At 40.7% G+C, this 18,557-nt stretch overlaps 1 protein-coding gene across 12 annotated transcripts in view; it reads right to left on the bottom strand.

Moving 5' to 3' along the window:
- Positions 1-18,557, bottom strand: part of NRXN3 (neurexin 3) — a 964,547-nt gene that overhangs the window by 623,019 nt on the left and 322,971 nt on the right. For all 12 annotated transcript variants that reach the window (XM_015631171.2, XM_033514971.1, XM_015631158.2 and 9 more), the window contains one exon: positions 3,102-3,305. In XM_015631171.2, the coding sequence (XP_015486657.1) occupies positions 3,102-3,305 (204 nt within the window). The remainder of the gene's footprint in view (positions 1-3,101; positions 3,306-18,557) is intronic.

The following is an 18,557-nucleotide window of genomic DNA, read 5'->3' as shown; positions in this document are numbered from 1 at the left end:
AATAGATCAGAGAAGAGAAGAAAGAGACAGCTCTTAGTAACAGTATTAAATGACAGAAGAAAAGCACAATTAAATAACTCACCCCTCAAAACAGTCCTTTTTCTCACACATCATGAGTTAGATGCTTGGGTGATACTGGCATGTAGCTAGTCAGCACCAAGCATACTCAGATCTTCAGAGGTGGTGTTGATGACTGTTTCTCACTGGTAAGGAGATTTTGGCAAGGTAGGATAAAGATTTGGCTCTTGTTTGTGACATTTGGGCTATGAGCAGTCTCCATGCAGAGTTATTCTGACTTTAACAACTGGAAATGAATGGCTTTAGTAAGGTGATTCCTCCTCAAAATCTATTCTTCAACAGCAAGGTAAATGCTGTTTTGCAGAAGGAAAGTCCTGTTTCAAGGACGTTTTCTGACAGTTTTATAAATCTGAATAAAGGAGAGGTGAAGCTCAGTCTGGGTTCCAATAGTCTGAATTACCCCTCTGTTGAGTTAGACATAGGAGAGTGCTGACAGGTTTTCACTGGTCCAGCCTGTAGTCACTTTGGGGAAGATTCAACATCACAAAAATTTACAGCTGAAAAGCTGGCAAAACGTGGCATACATGTTGCTTCAGTCCCTCCTACTACACAGAATCAGCCTTCAGTTTACACAGAGGTTTGTTTAAAGATTTTGTCCCTGCATTAAGCTGTCAACAGCACATCTTTTCTGAACACGTGTAGTTCATCTGTCAGATCTTTAGCCACATCTTTTAGGTGCCAGACAGTAGGAGTTGAACAGTCCAGCTCTAGGCTAGGTGATGGGCATAACAAATCCCAGTGAGTGCTAAAAGTGACCTGTGCCAATCAGGCACACAATGTAGACAGGCCCCGAGGGAAAATATTTTCTGCCAGCATGATATAATGAAAATTGAAAAGGAAAGAGTAAGTGTTAAAAAAATAAGTATATTCAGGGTTACTCAAATATGCCCTCCTCATATCCACTTAGGGTCTAAGTCTAGGAGGCCCCAAACATCCAAAATGAGAAATTCCCCTAATTCTCATTCATTTTTAAGAAGATATAACAGAATCAAACAAGTGGTACCTTTTTCAGAAGAAAAAGTGACAATTTTTGATGAAGCCTGGCAATTTTCATGCTGTAGTACTTCTCATGTGAGAATACCAAAGGTGATAAAAGCAGCTCTTATTAAAATACTAGCACATCCTTCACAGGGTGCAAAGAAATCTCCTTTTAACAAGTAGGGAAATTATGGCTTGAAAAGTAAAAGAACTGGCTCTGGGCTACAAGAGGATGTTGTGGAGTTGGGCAGATACTCAGTTGCCCCATCACTTCCCCAACAGAAGCATGCCACTACCAATCTTTTAGTGATGAATTTTATTTTCTGAGAAAAAAAAAAAAAAGGTAGCCATAATTTTCAAAAAATGAAATGGGGAAAATATAATCTCATTTTTCCTGACTATTAGGAACAACTAATTAGATCAGAAGAAAATGCAAACACATATAAACACACAAACGCTCTGGGGCTTTGTTGAAGATTCTCATTGAACATGAAAGGAGGCTCAACAGCAGTTCTTTTGAGCTGTTCTCCAGAGAAACGCTGCAAATCTATGAAATTTTCCTTCACTTAGAGTTAATACAGGAAGAGATGGCTATCATCAGAGTGCTGTTTCTCTTTATTTGAGGAGTTACTGTCACAGCTGAGGTTCATCTATTCCATCTGTCCTATAGGCCAGTCTGGATAGCACAGCAACTGCTCTTATGCAGCTACAGACTCAATAGTGCTCTATGCTTCTTCAGTCAAGCTAAGCAAAGAAAAAATGCAAATATATGGGGGTTTTTTTGATTGGTGTTTTGCTCTTATTTACTAAAAGGCAAGAGTTTCTATAGACTTTTAGATGGACACTTTCCTTTTAAGAGATATGAACTTGTTCAATGCATCTTCACTTTCTTATTCAAAAAGTAAATAATAGGGTCTGGCTCACAATTTCAAAGCCAAATAAAACCCACCAGGTACAATTTTAAAAAGCAAGCTAGTTCCAGAGGACAACATATTCTGTAAACCAAGCTGCTATGTGGTTTGCTCCTGATAGCCACACCAGGACTCTGAAGATGGTGATCCTATTAGCTCAAATAATGTGAAGCTTGTTTCAGGGGGCCTTAGAAAGCTGACAGAAATTTTCATGGACCATTCACAAAGCTTCATATAAAATAAACTACACATTAAGAGGTATAAGACTATGCACTATTATGTTAGTTTTGCCTCTTTGAGTCAGAACTTCCTTTTAGTTATATTCCTGAATTTACACGAAGCAACAAGCTGCATCACTGAAAAGTGAAAGAAATCTTCAAATCCTGTATTTATATTCTTTTAAAAATTTTCATTCTGTAGAGTACCTAAAGACTGGCAAGAAAATTAATTGAGGCTAATCTAATAGCACATTCACTCCCAATTGTTTCTGCATTGTTGTTATTGTTGGACTTGTTTCCAATTGTATTTTTAAATTATTTTCTGGGAAAGTGTAACTCTAAGGAGACAGAGCACAGCCCTTTGGGATGGAGGGGATGCACTTTTATTATTGTTAACTTCTTTTTTATAAAGACACAACAAAAACACCACGCTTTTTAATTAGATATATAAAATATGGCAAGCTGTATCAAATGCTGCCAAATTATGCAAAGGGCAGGCGGTTCACAGGACTTCTGCTTGCCACCATATCAAATTTTGTTTCCTTTCCATGTTTGCCTTTGACTGTTTTGAGTGATGCTGGATGAATGAGGGATGTAACTGATCAAAAGATGGACCAAGTAGCATGTTTCACACAGAGCTCACCAGTCCCAGACCAAGAAAGGAAACTTAAGAACTTAAAGTCTTATAAACCAACACTGTTCATAACGAAGAACTGACAGCAAATCTTCATGCAGCAATGCAGAAGAGAATTTCTCCCCGCAAGAGAATATGATTATAAAAGTTTCAGCAGTTATTTTAGAAATCAATCCAATCCAATCAAACCAACAGAAAGAGAATGAAATAATTTTTAAAAGAACACTAATCACAAGCCCAAACTAATAGTGAGGAGGGCGGTGGAAGGTGTTTATACGATACCTAAATTGACCATAAGTTTGACCCGGCCTCCATCCAGCTCCAGGCGCAGAGTGTCAGCAGAGTCTCGTGACGTGGTTGCCATCAACAGCCCATAAGCACGCTGGGACATGAAACGGAAGGACACGTCTTCTGCTTCCGTGTGCATAACCATGGGCATGATTATCTTCATGTACATGCTGCCATCATAGCTCAAGATAGAGGCCTCTGCAAGGAATCAGCAAACAATGGGAAAAAATTACAAGTTACACCTCTGAAGAGCTCTCACTTCTACCACAGAGCACTGTGTGTACAGAAACCACAGCACTTGCCACAGAAAGGTATGTAACTGGGGGAAACAAACATTAAACTGCATCCAGAAACCCTGCGGGGCAAATACACGCAGCAAAGCAAGATATGGTGGTCACTGCAACTGGTGACAGCAGTACCCATGGACACATAATTCCCAAGGTCAAGCACATTAGGGCAAAGCCCTTCTGTGATTAGAAAGTAGAAAAGCCTTCATTTTTTCACATCTTCCAGAAAATGCAATCTCTGTCAGTGCACTGAAGTCTAGCCTTCCCTAGGACTAGCAGTAATGACTAGAGTCCTAATTTCTGGTGCTTTTGCTGTTGCTTATTTAGAGAGGAATTTCATTTCACTGATATCACTTTAAAGACAAACAACTGTATAAAGTGGATTTCCGAATAGGTATTTTCTAAATCAGATTTGTTCCACTTTGTGATTTTATATTTTTCCACTACTTACTAACAACCAATGTTAGAAGAGCTCTGCTGATACAACCAATGCAAATGAAGAAAAGAACAAACCAAACTTCATTGCAAGGGCCATTCAAATGCAGGAAAAGTTAGAAGATAGCAGCACAGTGAAAGCCAGGAAGAGGGGGGGAAAGAAGTGAAGAAAGAAGTTATTTTTCTATCATCTCTGAAGATGTCAAAGAAAATTGGAATTTCAGCCGAGGAAAAGAGTTAAATTTAGCATTCTCTATTTATTCAGGGTCTTGCCTGCAGAAAGTGATATTCTCCTCCAAGTGGTAGAATTAAAGCCTTATGTTAGAACTGCAGCAAGCACTACAGCATAGCAATCATTGTTTCTTCATAGAATATGCTCAAAAGCATTTTTATCTGCAAAATTTACAAATCTACACAAATTCATTAATGTATGAATCAGAGCATTCCTATTCCCCACAGCCAACCCATACCAAAGGCACAGCTGTAGAGATTGCCCCATGTAGGGCTTAAAACTACATATCAAAATCCCAGAATTTAAAAAAAACAACATAGAATGGTTCAGCTTCCTCAAAACATGGATGGATTGCTCCATAAAGCCCTCTTACCAGTACCTCATGCAGTTCAGTTCAGCTGAAGTTTTCTCAAACAATTGACTGGGATTCTCTCCAGGTACCACCACCCCACCACCCCTCAGTAAATTAACAGTCTATCTAAATTAACCAACTGCAAAACCTGTATTTGGAATGTAATAAAAATATCCTTATGTTTCAGCCCTTTTTCCCATTTTTCCCATCCAATGAGAGCAGAATTTCCATCAGAAAACAGCAAGTATGGCAGAGCCAAACCTTACATGCTCTCAGTGTCTAAATGTTAGATGCTACATAGGGTAAGCTGATGGGAAACTGAGGAACAGCCAAATGTCCATGCCATAAAGCACCCATGGCAAAATGGCCGGTAACAGAACGGCAATGCAATAAATATGCAAATGAGGTGATAAATAAAGATATAAATATCAAGCTGATAAAGTGACAGAAGAGACATGTATATGGTTCCAAAACATTTGGTGGGGATCACTACAGCTGTGCTGGTGCAGCAACCCACCACACTCACTAATAGCTGGTATGCAGCATATCTGCAGTCATAGGACACACAAACATATTAAAACTTTTCTGGGAGCACCATCAAGATGTCTGTGAACAACATCCCTACTCACCAGTTTTCTTAGCTGCACTTGCCACACACTGTCATGGTCTGTGCACAGAAAGCTTTCTACACACCTCACCCACTCTACCAATACATTACACACATCTCTGGTACCAGCTGCCAGTGCTGCCCTGGGGTCCCACATCTTCGTTTGGCCAAGACACAGAGAAGGAAAGAAAGATTCCTTTTCAAGGTGGAAGAGTAGTTTCTTCAAAGTGCAATTCTCTTCCCCCTCACGTCTGTACCTCTCACTTGCCACCCACAGCTGTGAGCTGGAACTAAATGTACTGTATATTATACATACACTCAAAGGCAATGCCTATGTACACACACACCTTTCTTGCTCTCTTTCCTCTCTCTCTCTGCAGATTGTATTAGAAAATGCAGTCAAGCATGAAATGGCTCTTTTGACGCCTTCAGCTCAGATGTGCCTTGCATGAAACATAGTTGCTGGCCCTAGCACATGAATAACTGCGACAAGGGGGTTGGAGGATATCAGGACTACGAGTGGGAGCAGCTGACACAAGTGTCCCAGCTCTGCTGCTTCCTTCTCCACAGTGCCATGTGTTAGGTGCTTTGAAAATGTGAGTTTTTCTGCAGTGACTAGAGCAAACAAAAAGCGTGGTAATAATGAGTCTCTTCCCTTCAGTAAGAACTTGTGCCCTTCACCTTTACTGATCCCATTGCCAAGTAATTACTGTCCTTCGACAAGAAACCCCAAGCCTCACTAGCATACTTATGTAAGGAGGATCTGAAGAATACTCAGAATTGCTGAAGATGACATAAACATCTGGACAGTGTTTCAGCTGACATCTCACAGTAGCCTGAATCAGGTATTACTGTCTCTTCTCCAGCCAGTCTGCTACAAATATGATGCAATGAAACCTTGTAACAATTAAGCAGATAAAATTAAATATCTAGAAACAGTTGACACAGGCTCCACACAACCCCAGGAGACAATATTCTGTTCTTGTGTGTGCCCTATGCACTTGACGTATTTCAAAAATGACAAGATTTCATTCTCACTTTGCAAGCCTTCACAGTCTGGAGTATCTGAGAGCCTTTCTACACATCTTGCAAGCAGACCATTCCCTCCAGCTATGACAATAGCCCTTCAGAGGAGGGTATTGCCTAGTAGCAGTCATACAAGTAGAACCTATTTGCTTTTCCTGACAGTCAGCCCCCAAAGCTTGAGAAAAGCATGTTACAGCTGAGCAACACATGGAACAAATCTGCTCAGGGTTGAATGTAACCTGGCAACAAATGCATGACCTCAGCCTCCCAGACACCTGTGCTGGCAGCTTCTGCCTGAATACAGGCATCTATTCAATTGTCCTTAGCCATCTGCAGCAGTGGGACTGTAATGCTTTGTTCAACACCATAAATACAGGCAGAAGCACAGTTATCCAAGTTTAAAATACATGCACATTTCTGCCACCCTTCTACTTTTAGGGCAGCTGTTATATGGGATGCATACAAGCAATATGTGAAATCATGTTTGAGACCCCCACAGATTTGTAAAGACAAAAAAAAACTGAGTGTCATTTATTTGTGATCCCAGTGCCAGAAGCTTCATTGCCATTAGTTTGGAGATGGGAAGAGGAAGAAACCAGGTGCTGGTTCAAAACTGCTCTGACATAACGCCAGAAATCTGTGAAAATCAATATGTTATTAGGAGCAATTAGCTTCCCAGTCTTGTGCTCTCAGACCCTGCCAGTTTTAATTTTACACTTAGCATCCAAAGGAGCAATTCATTGCTGCTTCCACACAAGGCTCTGCATAAACCTCTGAGGGAGATGGAACAGGAATATTCTTAGCATACAGACAGAAAATTATTCAAGACCTCTTCATGCATTTTCTCCTCCTTTCTAAAATCTCTCTTGTATTCATCTCCATTCCTTGTCTCTTTTGTTTCTCCTCCCTTTTAGCGCCGCAGCCTCCTATTCTTCCCTGTGGTCTTTTTCCTATGCCTCCCAGACTACAATACAGTGTAACTTCTTACTGAAATTTTCAGAAAGGTGACAGGGCAAAAATAATTAAAAAATATCCACTCTTCGTGAAACCTGAAGTCCCCAGTGACAGCAGTTCAGGGCACAGGACATTTTCCCCGGCTACATTTGTGAGACCAAAACCCTTAGACCAAAGATTTCCACGTTCTTGTGAATTCAAATATCCCTGAAGTGCCTAAGCTTTGTATTCACAAGCCAAACACTTTCCTGCAGGCATTGATTGCACAGCTCACCTCCTGCCCTCACACATCCACTAGCAGACACATGGCCCTAGAATAAAAAATAGATTTTCTGAAAACCAAAATTACACTTTAAAACAAAACAAAATCAACCAAACAAACAAACAAACAAAATTTAAAAAACAGCAGTAAGTCCTCTTTCCTGTCCAAATGGATTCCATACAGATGAGTTTCAACAAAAGTAAGCCTGACAAGTAATTTTGGAAGCCTGAATGTAATCACTCAGACTGAATCTGATGACAACCCAGGAGATAATGCTCCTGTTTTGGTGTTAAAGATATGATGGGAACTTCAAGTTCTCACAAGCAGTTAGGACCTTGCACATAATCCAGCAGGATGGGCGTCAGAAGCTGTGGAGTTTCCTGTGCCAGTGCCCAGGGCTGTCCCACACGCACAGGAAGGTGAATGGACAGATGTGCAAATGGGGGCCAGGTCCAGCCAAGAGCCAGGAAACCTGAGGGTGCTGAGGCAGGCCCATGCTCAGGCCAGGCAGTCACTCTGCTGGCCGGGGTTAAGGGCACAGTGACCACGGGCCTGGCTCGGCAGCACCCACGGCTGGCACACTGTGGGGACCTGGGGCCTGGCCCTGCTGAGCATCACCGTGTGGGGGGCTGAAGGCCATGGGGGCTGCCACCGGGTCCTGAGCAGGGTGGGGAGCCCCAGGGGCCAGGCAGGGCCTGTCGGTGCCCTGAGCGTGCTGCTGGTACCGTGCTCTGGGACTGCCTCTCATTGAACTGTAACAGAAGTCTGTGTTCTCTAACACCTTCTGCAATAAACTGAATTTCCCCTGGATGTCTCCCATCTCAGTGTCACTAGAGTTCACTTTAAACTCATCCCACCCAACAGGAAAGAGCAATTTGAAGGGATGTAAATGTAATTCACTAGCACTGAGAGGGATAATAAGAGAATACAAAATCATCTTTAAAAATCTGCCTAAACTGAAGCATTACATTAGAAATAAGAATGGGCTTTATCAGTCTACCAAAAAACCCTGCAAACAGTAAGTATCACTAATAAGCCACTGATAGCGTTTACTGTGCTAGTAAGAACAAAGCTATCCTACTTTAGAGATTTCAAACTGACAAGATGTCAATACTACCATTATGAGTTGTTATCCACTGGAAGCTCATGAAGATAAAACAGTAAAAGTCTTGGACACATCACAGCTACAGAAAAGTAAAGAAATCAGACTGGTTTTGCTGGTACTTAATCTCTCTGAAAGACCAAAGTATTTTTTCAACATCAATCTGAGTTTTTCTTTGCTTCAAATTAAGATGATGCCTTCCTCCTCCACTCCCAAGTGGGTATATGGCTGCTTTACAAAAGGATCTTCATATCCTGAAACTCAGTATATCATTATTCCAGCTCCCTCACTCTATTTTAGACTAAGTAAATGCCTTTCTACTCAGCTTTTCCTAACTTTTTATTTTCTAAAACCTGCCTCTCCTGCCTCTCATCTCTGGCTTCTTTCTGGTTTATAAACTATTTTCTTAAATTCAAGTTTTCCAATTTGAATAGCATATGTCAGTTAAGACCAAACTAGCACTTAAAGTACTTACATAAGAAATCCTTATGTAAGGATTCTGTGCACTGTGCACAGAAGAGTTCCAAATGAAGAGCAAACAGGAGACAAAATAGATCAAGCTCCAAGGCATTCACATTTTTGGGGATGCAAGAATTCTGGTGGAGCAGTAGTAATAATGGTCACTTATAAGGCCCCTGCTATAGACAAAAATTGCAAGCAGATCTTTACATAGGCCAGATGACATCCAGATGAATATTCTTCACCAAACACATTTTTTCAAAACCTCGAAAATTTTATTTCACAACATTAATTAAAAAATTTAATTTCTGGGCCTGAAAATAGCCCAGAAGTGTCAGCTCCTTCATATAAAAGAAAAAAATTCCTGAAGAAGCCTGCACTGCAAACCACACCTATTTATTCATCTAGAAAGTCAGAAGAGAATACTCTCTTCACCAATTTTCTTTCCATACCACTGTCTCCCCTGTTCTAGTACTTCATATATCTTCTATCTCTTTGAAGACTTCCAAAACACATAACCAAAGCCTGCAGATAATATTATTGACTAAGTATGCACAAAAGAGAAGACATCAAAAAAAGTAGGTAAAGAAGTCAAATAAAGAGCCCTAGGCACACAGCGCATGTACTATAATGTCCTTCAGACCCCCCCAAAAAAATAAAAATAAATATAATTACCTTGATTCATAGAGTTTAGAAAATACTTTGGTGTTGGGGAGGATGAAACAGGGAAACCTTATGAATGTGATTGCTTGGCAGAAGATTCTGAAAATATGAAGCCTAGAATTGAAATAGAAATGAAAGCTTGCTTTGAGTCATAAGATGCTGAGTACTAGTTACTATATGACCAAAGAACAATAGCCTAGCCAGCTAAAGGAGAATCCCTGTTGATGAAACAATGTCCTTCTGCTGATAGAAAGCCCAAAGGTCAAGAAGCAAGGGAAGAATTTGTAAAGCTTTTAGAGTTTGAAATGCAACACTGTATGTTAATGTAGTAATTTTTATAGGCTGTATGTAAATTCTTTAGTGGGTGTATCTTGTAGTGATTGGTTACTGGGAATTAGAATATTCACTATAGAAAGACATAGATTGTATTGCAACAGGAGCTTTACTCTCTTGTTTCTCCCCCCATTTACCCTCTTAGTTTTTCCCCGCTCTCTCTCTCTTGTTTCTCCCTCTCTCCCTCTCTCACCCTCTTGGCTTTTCCCTCTCCTCTCTTGTCTCCCCCTCTCTCCTAAACCTCCCTCTCTCCCCGATCTCTCTCATGCTGTCTTGATCCCTCCCTCCCCATCTCCAACCTCTTCTCTCCTGCTCTCCCCACACTCTCTCCCCTACCCCGACCCCGTGGACTCCGAGGCTGGTGGCGGACACGGGTCTCTCCCTCTCTTTGCCCTTATAATAAATTGCTGATACCTCACCAGCTTGACCCTGGAGAAGTCTCTCACTGCGAGCGAGCATTCTGTACTTCAATACTTTGGTTATGAACAAAAGTAATTCTGATTTTTCTTTTTATTACAGCACTAATTTTTTTTTAGTCCAAAATTAACACCTTGCTCTTCTGCTCCAATATTATATCAAAATGCTGTAAAGCTGTCCTCTGAATTTTCATCTTAAAGTGGACTAAATCTCAAGGAACTAGTTAAAACTGTGAGGCTTCCACCATTGTAAGGTAAAATCCCACAATATTTTTGTCTGTCTACAACAAAAACTTCAATGGAGACCTCTCAAATTTTAAACTGACCTAGGGAAGACATATAAGGGACATGGCTCCCAAATCTCTCTCCATTAATAAACCTCTGTAACGTTTGTCATCTAGATTCTAGCTTTGCTTGACTTGTGTGTTTAATCAACTCTCCAACTCCCCAGGTTAACCTGTGTCTACCCTACAGAGTAGTGTGTACCAGCTTCCATCAGCATCAGGCTTGGTGTGTCCCTCCTACACTCCTGTGGTCACCACACACATGTATGTGTGAGTAGGAGCTAATCAAGGGCTGCTGGCAGGTGGGGAGTTAGCAAAAAATAAATTCCTGTACTCCACAATGAAAGGCAAATAAACTTTGCTTCTCCCTTCTTTGGGCTGCAGTCATGAAGAACTGGCCTAGGGAGGAGCTGCAAGAGCACTGAGTGCCACAGTGGAAATATTTGCAGACAGGGGAAACTGTAGCTTGTAAATGTTATTGCTAGCCCTGGGAGGCGAGCAGTGAGGTTATATTGCCATACTGAAGCTTGGCAGAGACTCAGGAGAACCAAGAAGGCTTTTCAAATCTACTCCAAATGTCACTCTAACATTTACAGAGACGTGTACAACTATTTGGGAAGAAATCTCTGGCAAGAATGCTAAGGGTAGAAGAAGAATTGCTCCTCAGTGTGAAGGAGTGTAATGGGGAAACACGATACTAAAATGATAGTTTGAGAGTTCACATTACCATGGCTGGCACTTCAGAAAGTGATGTAACTTCCATTTAGTTCAAATATCTTTGAGTCCTCTTCATGGCACTGTCAAGCTACATGAAGCATTTGATCACTACCTGCTGAGTAGTGTTCACTGAGAAAGGGAGATTACAGCAAAAATGTTTGGTTTATCTCAGTGTAAAGTGAAAAAAAAGAGGTAGCAGACACAATTTGTAGCAAGGGAAAACTGAGAAAATTGCATAGAAAAAATTACACAATGAGGCCACACACTGCAACAGAACAGCTGTAGAAACCCCACTCCTGGAAATTAACAAAATTCAATAGGATAATGCTTTTAACAAACAATTCTGCTCTTCACGTTAGTCTCACTTGAAGCAGGTGGTGGGGACAACAATTTCCAGAGATCTCTTTCAACCGTAATTATTCTATGCCAAGTGCCAGAATGCCCTGACTTCACTGAATATTGCACCTTTTCACAGACACCACCTTACACCTGCAAATTGCTACTGATTTGAGGTGGAAAAGGCTTCCAGAGTCACCATTTCCCAAGTGTTCAAGAGGCACCTGGATGTGGCACCTGGCAGTGTGGCTTAGGGGTGATTATGGTGCTGCTGGGTTGACAGTTGGACTAGATGATCTTGAAGGTCTCTTTCAACCCTGATGGTTCTTTATTCTGTGATCAATCATTTTTGAAAAGCAAGGCCATAATGTAAACTACATTTATAACCTTTTTAAAATCCATAAGCAACCTCTCCCCAGTTCTGCTTTTCCAATAGTGGATAGAAAAACTATTATTGCCTCTGGCTGTTGGTTTAAGGAAAGTTCACAGCATTAGACAACCCTCAATTTAATTTTCTTCCTTTTCCTCATCTGAGAGCCCCAAATACCTAAACTTTGTAAACTCCTGGAAGAGGTGTGTTAACAAAACAGGGAGCAAATGGAAAACATTGGCCTACAAATTGTAGGTTAAACTTGTCCACATCCTACTGGTTTTGAAAGGCAAAAATTCTTCAAGCCAGTCAGTGATTTAGGAAGGGCCAGAAGTGAGACACTGCCATGTTGATAATAAGTAAGCAGAGGAATAAGGTAACTATCTATTAAACTCATGTAAGGCAGGCAGCTTCCTGGAAACAAGAATGTCACAACACTTGCAAAGGATGGAAAACAGGTCATCTTTGAATGGAAGCCCAATACCACAGAGCAAAGAGATATTAGGAGGGTAACAACAGCATACATGTTGTGGAAAAATGCAAGGTAATACGTAATTTGGGGTTTCAGGCTACAACTCCCAAGCTTAAAATACAAGATAAATTGAGTTTATAATTCTAGGATCTGGAGGAAGGTCCCTTCAGAGCTTTTTCTTCTCCTATCACAAATCTGCTGTCTTCCCTAAAAATATTCTCAAAACCACTAATCTGAGAGTGGTCCTCATCTGAGAGCAACACTCAGTGCAGACCAAACAGTGCTGAAATTATGACACTGATTTCCAAGCATCCCACAGACTCTGCCCATTCCTGATGAAGTCATCAGCAGAGATGCAACAACCAGATCTGTTCACCCAGCTAATTGCAACCACTGTTCAATTATTGGAACCATGACAAAAAGGCAAAGAGAAGCAGAAACTAGTAGCTGGCATGGAATGGCAGTTGATATTGCCAGGATCATGAAGGCTGAAGACAGAGGTACATGTTCAAGCCTGTAAATTTCACTAGCAGATAAAAGAAATTTAATATTCCTTTCAAGTAACACACTGTCTTTTGAATACATGATTGTACCCTAGACCAAACGTCACTTTACAACTCTGGTACTTGTAGATAAATGTTTTTAAAATAAAAGGAATTTCAGATTAAAAAAAGGAAGAAAAAAAGAATTGGCATGGATATTTAAGGTGTTTATGTACTAATGACGACTCAAAATACATGGAATTTCAGTGTTTGGACAACTACAGGAATGTCCATGAGCTGTCCCCCTGTGACTCCAAACATAACCAACTGCAGTTTCTGTCTTACAAAAACAGTATCTTTCAGTAAGGACCCAGTTAGAAATTCATAGTCCATAACACTGGTTATAATACTCACACAGTTATTAAACTCCTACAAGCCTATGTCAAATGCCAAGGGCTGCAGTGCAGGACCTACAGTGCATCCCTGTGCACTGTTCCAGCTGCCCACACTGGCATTCAATGAATGCATTTCCAAATAACAGTAGCCAGTAAAAACCCTCCATTCAAAACTCAAAGCTGTAGGTTCATGGAGAAGAGAGTTCCATTAGTCTTTTTCTTTTCTGAGCTTCAAGAGCCTCCAGTGACCTTAATGGGAATCGTAAATGATAATAAATCCTGCTTCTTGTTGAAGCTGTGAAGATTTAGCCAGAATTGGCAACTTATAAGATTCTCCAACCAAAAGAACTGCAGATATTTTAATTATGACAGAAGCTGTGACCCTAAAACTTTCACATTCACCATTGTGCAGCCCATTTTATTCTCTTTGAAATTCAGGGCAGCAGTCAGAATGAAATGAAGAGTGTCATACTCCAAAAGCACCAGCCTGATGTCAAAGTTAAGCAAAACTGAATTTTATTCAGCTGCTTCTGTCAAGGACTTACTGAGCTGCTGAGGCCTGAGACTATTCCTAGTCAAAGCAAGACCAACTAAATCTTGAAATCACCAGGTATCTTTGACTGAAAATGCCATTTATGTGCTGAAGATTTTCAGATCACCTTCTATGGTGTCTATGCCTTTTACTGAAATGTCTGGATCTCTCCTGCTCCTAACTGAAATTGGAAAGCCGTCACATTGTCACCCTGTATCAAGACACTTGCATCCACTTACAGATAAGATGTAAGAATGTACTCACATTCTATATTGTTCTCTTTATATTAGACATAATGAAAAACTCCAAGTTAAGAGAGCTTTAATGGTGAATAACCAGCTATTTATCCTGTCTAAAGCACTTCTGTCCACTATAATACAGCCCAGAGGGACGTCTACTCTCTGGATTGCTAGCAGCAGATTAAATGCAGCCTGTCAGGGAAGAGGGTCTCCTCAGACCTGCAAACTGCCCCAAATGTAAAATTTGGTGTCTGCTTATCAGTGACCACACCTCCTGATTGACATCACTTTCCATACACCTTCACTCAATGCTAGGCAGCACACCTGCAGAATGAGCTTCCTGGGAAGGAGCTCTGCCCTGAGTGGGCAGCTAATAAAAAGCTTCACTCAACTGTGGTTTTCTCAGGTTCTCTAGGTTTTTGAAAAATCCCTTTATAAGACTGAGAACCTGAAATTCTCACAGAGCAATAACAAGGAATAACTGGTCCCCCACCGACATCAGTGTTAGTCCTTGTACTGTTCAGAAAAGCATTAAGGATGGTACAGTTCATACCTCTGTCAAAGGGTGGGGTAATAAATTCAAACGTCAACCATTTATTCCTAAAAGCCAGAGTTCAGAAATTCCTTAGACAGAGAAAAATAGGAATTCTGTAATCTCAAACTAAGACTGGGTTTTCCACATCCAACAATCACAGTTTAGAATGACACAGGGCTGCCTGTGCTCTGGGGAAGTCCGGGACATAGGGAGGAATAAAGCTACCCATCACAAATTTACCACATTTGCCAATCTGGGTGGCAGACAAAGTGCAATTTCTAATAACGGATTCTAAATCCTAATAAAAATTTAGGTGTTTGACAAAAACATCAACAGCCACAGTCTCAACACTGTACAGTGGAAAAAAACAGTTCATTTTCACCTAAAATGTCTCCCAGGCCCCTAAGTGCAGAAGAGATGGAACTAGGAAACTAAATTGCAAAACCCATCCCATTTAGATAAGTGGGATCACAGGTAAGGTCATGGCAGTTAATCACTACCTATTTGCTGAAAATTACCCATAAAGGATATTAGATGCACAATACTTTTACAGCAATTAGCTCTTGTTGATATGAATATGAAATAGGTACCTAGCAAGAGTTACCTTGGTAACAAAAGGAAGGAAATTAAACAGAACAAAGATGGAAGCCATGGTAAATTTGGGGGATGGCCAGTTCACGCCTAAGTTTGGAGGACTGGAGAATGCTTTCACATGTATTATTGGGACAAACCTCCAAAGCGTATCAGAGGAAGTGAGATTATTAGAAGAGAGCCCCACACAATTTAACAAAGCATGGTAAAAGCAGATGGGAGTGTAGCTATCAGATTAACTTTGTGTAAAGGCTGTGGCAAATCCATCATGAGGTTTTCCAGGCTCTAAGAAAGCCTGACCAGAACTGCCCATACCAGCAAACTGTGTTTACTTCAAGGATGAAAATTTTCCCTTCCCTCATTATAAAAGGATGAGAAAGTGGTGGGGGAGAGAGTCTGACATTTGCTACTCTCTCAAATGGTATTTCTCTATAGAGGTAAAAGCTAATAATAATTAATCATTACTAATTAAAACTGGGGGAAAAGGGAAAAAAAGTAGTTACATCTGAAGGCATTCTTTCAATTCTTCCACTTCTTGGTGCTAGCTCCTTTTCTTGGGCTGCCTGCAACCTGCATCCCGACTGTTTCTGTACCCACTGGAAGGGGTTGAGAAAGCCAGGCTGCAACTCTGCAAATGCAGCCTTCAGCTGCAGAGAAAGGAGTCTGGCTGAAGCCCAGGCAAGCAGGAGGAGCTGGGAACAGCCACATGGATGTGGCCCTCACGTATGCCAGGACACACACAGTCCAGCCCAGGAGACAACAAGCACTCAAAGTTCTACAAGGACAGAGTGGCAGGGGAAGACAACAGCTGCTACCTGTGGCTGAAGCACGATAGTGGAACCTCCTGAGAAACTGGTAACAAGCCTTGGTGTCCCGGTTGGCCTCCAATTTGAAAAATATTTGGGACACCATCCAGAAGCCTTCCCACAACTGAAGTAAAGTTGAATTAAAGCCAATATAAGAAAAGAGAAGAACTCATAGTCTGGAAGTTTCTACATTGTAAAGGATCCTGTATAATTTCAGAAATTATTTAGACAAAAATTATTAAATAACAACAGGCTCTGTTTGAGCCTGACCGTAACAGCTGCCCATTGGGACATCTTCAGTTCAAAATTAAGTACATGACAAAAAATAATCTAAACCCAACTATCTGTATGTACTCCACCTGTCAGATTTCCTCCTCTTATTGTTCATGGCATCAGAATATGGTATTTCTTCTTTTTGTATCTTTAATATTTTTCTTTCTCCTGTTACATGCAAAATTCCAATACTAAGAACAGCAAAAACAGCAAGCTACCTGCACCAGGAAATACATATCAAAAACACATCAGAAAATTCCTTTCTGTAAACTGAAATGAAGTTTCATTATATTTTTCAAACTTGTCCTTCTTTCAATTTCCATCCAGCCTTGGAACAAAACAAATCAGAATAAGCACAATGCCATCATCTTCAATGACAGTTAAGGACTGACTTACCCTTAACAGCAATTTTATCAAGTCACAACAAGATTCTGCATGGTATCAAAGCAACAAGGGTTGTACTGAGCCACATCACACCCTTTCCCTGGGAAATACACAGTTACACCTACAGCACTTGGCCTTCCTCAGCACATCACTTCTTTCCACTGCATAAACATCCTCCTGTGTTGGCCAGACTGAATACCACAAAGGGAGGAACACAGCAGAAAAATACATAACCAAAGGAAGACAGGCAAAGCCCTCACTCTTCCAGACTAAGTCAAATGCTGAGCAACCAGAATTCAAGATATATTTGGGCAATACTCTCAGACACTTCGCATGATTTTTGGGGGTATCCTTAGCAGGGCTTGGAGATAGACTCGATGATCCTTGTGGGTCCTTTACAGCTCAGGATATTCTACGATTCTGTGAGCTATGGTGTTAAAACTGCCATCTAATGGTGAAACTGTAACTTGGAAGCAGGCAGAGTAGACAGCTCACAAGGAAACAAATGCTGCTTTGACCTGCAGCTCTTGGATTCAGATTGACAATCACCTTTTTCAGCAACATTTAATTATATGCTGCTTCCTACAGCACTAGCTGCTGGTGAAGCAAAAGTGTATGTTTTAAGTGACAAAACATGTTTTCATCAGGGATGTGATTACTGACTCAGACTGCCAGATTTGATTTCCAGTTTTATGCCACAGATAAGAGACTGCACAACAAAGAATATAATAATGCCAAAGTTCAGGCTTGGATCTTTTGGGGTCTGATAATGTCATTTAAGTTTCTGATGAAAAATCTACCAACACTGAACAAATGCAGAATTTCTGAGTTGAACCATCTAAATTACTCCATTGATATAGATTTACTGGACATTTCAGCTATTCCAGAACCAAACCATTGGCAGTCATCTATCATTTACCTCATGATCTGGTGGTACAGGCTCCAAATCCCTTTCCTGGTGACTCAAGTATGGGCAGAATTTGTGGCCTTGCTATGCACCTAAACCAAAGGAAGCTAGTTCAGACAAGTCAGTATTTGCCTTTCCACTTTTCTTAAACTGTAATTAATAGTACCTGTTTATCATGTTTCCACCAATTCCCTAATAATTGTAGAATCGTTAAATGGTTTGGGATGGAAGGGACCTTAAAGATCATCTAGTTCCAACCCCCCTGCCATGGGGTGGAACACCTCCCACTAGACCAGGCTGCTCAGAGCTCCATCCAACCTGGCCTAATAATGTTGCCCAACTAGCTAAAGCAGAAGGACACAAATTAGGACTCTGGAGATCTATTCAACAAGTCACTTTGTGATTTTCCTTATTTGATCTGAAAATAGGAAAGAATGTCATTTATATCTCTTCAACATATTTTAGATTCTTACTTAAGCAAGCATTACAAAGTAAGCCAAATATATTAAAAGGATGTTGCTAATGGAAAAATCAAACCTAATGAACCCTTGTTTTGAAGGTACTGTGTATCAGGCACAGACACTTTTGGAATCCACTTCTGACAGGTTACTGACATCTAATTCCATACTATCACCAAAGACAGCTCAATTTACTCCCTTTTTAATGTGGAAGTGAGGGCCAGTGAAAGCTGTCAGACTTGCAATGAAAGACAAGTACCTAGGATACATATAGAAAAAATGGTTCCTTTATAAAACTCTCTCCCCAAGTCATTCAAGAGTTTAGAATCTCAGAGCTTAATACATGAGCCATCAGTCCCCATACCACTGGAGAAAAGGGATGTTAAGCACTTCTCCCACAGAAGCAGGCATGTGGCCTCTTTTGCAGAAAGAGGAATTCTATTTTCAATATATAGTGAATCACAGGCTCTTACACTGGGGCTTAATCACCATCCTGAAAGTTGAGTACAACATCTGTATTGAACATCATGCTCTGCTTTCT

Source organism: Parus major, chromosome 5, assembly GCF_001522545.3.
Source record: "Parus major isolate Abel chromosome 5, Parus_major1.1, whole genome shotgun sequence".
In the NCBI taxonomy this organism is placed as follows: Eukaryota; Metazoa; Chordata; class Aves; order Passeriformes; family Paridae; genus Parus; species Parus major.
This window is presented reverse-complemented; position numbering and strand designations above follow the sequence as displayed.